This window comes from Neolamprologus multifasciatus, chromosome 3 (assembly GCF_963576455.1).
Source record: "Neolamprologus multifasciatus chromosome 3, fNeoMul1.2, whole genome shotgun sequence".
NCBI classification, from domain to species: Eukaryota; Metazoa; Chordata; class Actinopteri; order Cichliformes; family Cichlidae; genus Neolamprologus; species Neolamprologus multifasciatus.
The window spans coordinates 43,707,082-43,712,160 of NC_140441.1; the positions used below are offsets into that span (position 1 = coordinate 43,707,082).

General features: G+C 38.8%; 1 protein-coding gene across 1 annotated transcript; it reads left to right on the forward strand.

The window, feature by feature from the left end:
• The first annotated feature begins 1,774 nt into the window (after positions 1-1,774).
• On the forward strand, positions 1,775-3,088 carry LOC146523330 (eotaxin-like). Its single transcript, XM_085138479.1, has 3 exons — positions 1,775-1,943; positions 2,023-2,134; positions 2,775-3,088. Exons 1-3 carry the CDS (start codon positions 1,874-1,876, stop codon positions 2,866-2,868), a joined length of 276 nt encoding a protein of 91 aa, XP_084994605.1. The 5' UTR covers positions 1,775-1,873; the 3' UTR covers positions 2,869-3,088.
• The last annotated feature ends 1,991 nt before the right edge of the window (positions 3,089-5,079 follow it).

Genomic DNA, 5,079 nt, shown 5'->3' on the forward strand with positions numbered 1-5,079 from the left:
ACCCAGCAGTCTTAGCTAATTATAGGCCAATCTCCAACCTTCCTTTCATATCAAACATCCTTGAAAGAGTAGTTGTCAAACAGCTAACTGATCATCTGCAGAGGAATGGTTTATTTGAAGAGTTTCAGTCAGGTTTCAGAGCTCATCACAGCACAGAAACAGCTTTAGTGAAGGTTCCAATAATCTTCTTATGGCCTCTGACAGTGGACTCATCTCTGTGCTTGTCCTGCTAGACCTCAGTGCAGCGTTCGATACTGTTGACTGATGTAAGACTGCTTTCTTCCATTTGCGCAACATCTCTAAAGTTAGAAATATCCTGTCTCAGAGTGACGCTGAAAAACTAGTTCATGCATTTATTACTTCCAGGCTGGACTACTGCAATTCATTATTATCAGGATGTCCAAAGAACTCGCTGAAAAGCCTTCAGTTAATCCAAAATGCTGCAGCAAGAGTCCTGACAGGGACTAGAAAGAGAGAACATATTTCTCCTGTTTTGGCTTCCCTTCATTGGCTTCCTGTTAAATCCAGAATTGAATTCAAAATCCTGCTCCTCACATACAAGGTCTTAAATAATCAGGCCCCATCTTATCTTAATGACCTTGTAGTACCATATCACCCTATTAGAGCACTTCACTCTCGCTCTGCAGGCCTACTTGTTGTTCCTAGAGTATTTAAAAGTAGAATGGGAGGGAGAGCATTCAGTTTTCAGGCCCCTCTTCTGTGGAACCAGCTTCCAGTTTGGATTCGGGAGACTGACACTATCTCTACTTTCAAGATTAGGCTTCAAACTTTCCTTTTTGCTAAAGCATATAGTTAGGGCTGGACCAGGTGACCCTGAATCCTCTCTTAGTTATGCTGCAATAGATGTAGGCTGCCGGGGGATTCCCATGATGCATTGAGTTTTTCCTTTCCAGTCACCTTTCTCACTCACTATGTGTTAATAGACCTCTCTGCATTGAATCATATGTTATTAACCTCTGTCTCTCTTCCACAGCATGTCTTTATCCTGTCTTCCTTCTCTCACCCCAACCGGTCGCAGCAGATGGCCCCGCCCCTCCCTGAGCCTGGTTCTGCCGGAGGTTTCTTCCTGTTAAAAGGGAGTTTTTCCTTCCCACTGTCGCCAAAGTGCTTGCTCATAGGGGGTCATATGATTGTTGGGTTTTTCTCTGTATTTACTGTACAATATAAAGCACCTTGAGGCGACTTTTGTTGTGATTTGGCGCTACATAAATAAAATTGAATTGAATTGAATCATAAGTCTTGGGAATGCGGTAATTTGAGAACAAGGCGTGGTGAATTTAGAAATTTATACGATTTGATTATCTACAAGGAGGACTAGCTCTGGTGGTCATCAATATTTTTTTTATTGTTATACTTTTTAAACAGTTTGATCTTAATCCTCTTTAATCAGATGGAAATAGTCCCAACAACTGCTGCTGAAAGTTGTACCAAGAAGAATTAAAGCAAAACTCATGGAGTCATATGGACTGCTCAACGATTGTTTTAGTGTTTCTTTTGTGGTCATAATATTTTGTGACATATATATTTTTTTAACTTTTGGGCGAGGGGGTTGTAGAAGTTGGTTTTGTTAACAGTGTCATGCTTTGAGCTGCATCTCTGGGCTAAACCACAGCTTCATTTCCTGTCAATGTAACCGAATGGAAAGTCCTGTCAGAGGCATTTTCAGCAATTTTTGAAACCACATCCACCCTCCCTCTTTCACACCAATGACACCCTATGTACCTTAAAAAAAAAGTATTGATCTTGATAAATGTAACAGCACACCACCTAATATTTAGAAGCCCTTGCTTGCGTCTGAAGAGCAGCTGTTGTCTTTATCGTCATCATCATCATCAACTCCTGAGGAATCAGAATGAAAACCACTCACATCCTTTTGCTGTGCATCCTTGGAGCTGCTTTGTTGTCTGCAGTTAACTGCAACAGTAAGATTACCTTAAATGTCATCATTAAAAGAGAGGTTTTGTTTTTTGAGTAAGTCTAATGAAATGTCTTTTTCCTCAGATGCAAATGGTCCCGACAACTGCTGTTTCAAGCTGTACCCGAGAAGAATTCAAGCAGACCTCATCAAGTCGTATCGATTGACTGATCACCGATGCCCAAAGTCTGCCGTCATGTAAGTGACGAAAACTGGGTTTATTTTAATTTTATAATGTTTAACACAAATACTGAAATTACTGTAATGAAAAATATGCAGTATGATCATTGTAACTGGAGAGTTTCTGGACAATTAAAAATTGTCATTTTACACATGATGCTCAGGACATAGTATAAGTTTGATACTTTTTATTTGAACTTGTATTTGTTCTCCTACTATTGTCTTTTAATTTTATCCTGTAAATGTTCAAGAAAAATGCACAAACTTGTTTTCATAATTTGATCAATTTTACATGGATTGTTTGAAATACACATTTAAGTGTTTATATTATGACATTTTGTCTACTGGTCATTTAAAAAAGTAAGTACATATTCGGGCATTCAAAACCACTGAACGGCTACCCTGAGGTACTCCTGAGCAAGGTAACGTCTCTTCACACTGCTCCCTGGACGAATGATTGGTGGCTGCCCACTGCTTCACTAGAGTGAATGGGTTAAATGCAGAGTAATTTCCCTACGGGGAAAAATAAAGTATACATTATTATTATTATTGTTGTTGTTGTTGTTGTTGTTGTTGTTGTTTTTACAACATATTTACTGAGAGAATTTTGAAGCTTATTTAAAATTCAGATTTCAGAATTTCCACCTCTTTGTTTCAGCTTCATTACCAAAAAGTCTCGTTCAGTATGTGTGGATGCGTCTGCCTCCTGGACCCAACGCATCATAAAAAGACTGAACCAGAGCTCTTTCTGAACCAGCTGCCTGCTCATCCTTACACATTGTTCTGCTTTATCAGATAATATCATATAAAATGCATGCAAACTTGATTTTTATAATGATAGTTGGTCCAAATTTTATCCTCCAAGCAATTATAAGCCTGAAATAATCCACTGAACAGTCACGCCCTTTGATTGTGTAATGTCTCGTGGATGCTTTGTGTTATATATATTATGCTCCAAAATAAACAACTCACAAATACAACAAAGAGTCTGAAACTTTGTCTCTTCTTCGTTTCTTTGAAGCTTTAAGACTTGTCAAGTCTAATTTTCCTGTGATAGAGTTTAAAATAAGGTTTTCTAAATAAATAACACATTTTATAAAATGTTCTGATGGAATATTTAGCAGTATTATATACAGTGACGAAGGATCGGGGCCTGTGGGGGTAGGGAATCCAGTCTGTGACTCACTCAAACCCGCTCAACACTGAAATCCACTCACGTTCATCCAACAGGGTTCATGGGAAACAAGATGAGGTGCAGGAAGATCTTTACAGAGAAATGAAACATTCATTAGAAAAACATGATCAGATTCAAAAAGAGCACCAGGGCTACACTTACTAGGTGATGTTTTTCACCTCGCCTTGGCTTAAGTAGTGGCAGAAGTGTGCAAAGTGCTTTGAGTTCCTGCAGTCTGAACAATCTTGTTCCAGAGTGCATCTATAGTAAAACTGACCTGTCTCATTCTTTCACTTAGAAGTTGATTTTGTGCTTTCCATAGAATCAATTCTGCTGTGTCCCCTGACAGTAGATCTGAGGTGCAAACTCTTGGGAACAAGTCTGCTTTGTCTACAGTTTAGGTTGAAACGGAGATGGTTAGTCTAATCCACTAGTTTGCTTGATTCCTCTTCATACTCCTGCACCAATTGAAGGATGTTCCTCCTAGAGTGCCAGGACCAATCACAAGTAATGAAAGGCAGGTGAGTAATTGTGACCAGGAGCGGAGGATCAAGGCGGGGAGCAGGAGCCGCCCTGGCGAGGAGCAGAACAACAAAAACACAACACCAGAGAGGACTGGAGGACCATGACAATGGCATCCAGTATCTAAATATAAACAGTTTTTCCTGGTTTACACTGAGCCTTAGCTGACTTGCTTGATCTATATTACCGGGTCTGAACTCTGAGGAGGCCAATCCATGAATCGTGGTGTTTTAATGTGTAATTTTGTATCCAGGTGCACTTATACTGCATTGGCAGTGTGACTGGGATCATTGTGAAAATTGAAGCCACTTGCCAATTAAACACTTTCCACATGGTAATGTATAGATGGAGTTACTCTCAGCTGATTCTTTATTCATTCACTACTGCACTCCTGTAGAGTGCAGTAGTGTTTTTAACCCAGTCCAGTTTATTGTCAAAGCGTACTCCTGTGAAATGAAATGAAGCCTCAAACCAGGACAGAACCCCCACCATGTTTCACAGATATCTGTAAAAGCACATTATTGTACCTCTCTCCTGACCTGCCTCTGTACATACTGACTTAATTTAAATAAAACATTTCCAATTTGCATTCTCCATGAAGCCTTTTGATACCGATACTCTAGCTCTTGTGTAATTTGTCATACCTCAGCTTTTCTCCTACTTTCCTTTTCTTAAGAATGGCTTCTTGATTGCTTCACATCCACTGAGATTATTTCTGAAGATGCAGTAGATGAATCGAAGGTGCAGATGCAGCACTCAGATCTTCTGTATCAAGTTTTTTTTTTTTATGCTTTTCGATTTTTGTTTTGTTCTTGTCCATTTTCATTCATTTTTTTTTTCAGAACACAATACTCATCATATCAAGAAATGCTAAGCTTTGACTAGTAGCTCCTCAGGAATCAGTGGGCATAAAATGCAGATTTTTTTTCCCTGTCAAATTGTGTTGCCCTTTGCATTTGTTGTAGTTAAAATTAAGTAATTAAAGTAAGTAATTAAAATAATAAGAACAAACGTTTGTTTTGTGACAGGCTTCTAATAACAAAGATGCAATTTAAAATAGTTTATTTGCTAAGTTGTCTGTTATTTGTACACAAAAGTGGTTCATCTCTTGAGAAAGCCTGGAGAACTGAACCTCAAGACCACTTTAAAAATAACAAGAGCACTCAGAATGCACAACTGCCCTCGAAGGGCAAGAGCTACACAAACATTTTGATATTTTAAAAAATGCCTGACCTTTGACCTATATCTGTATGTAAAGGTTCTCAGG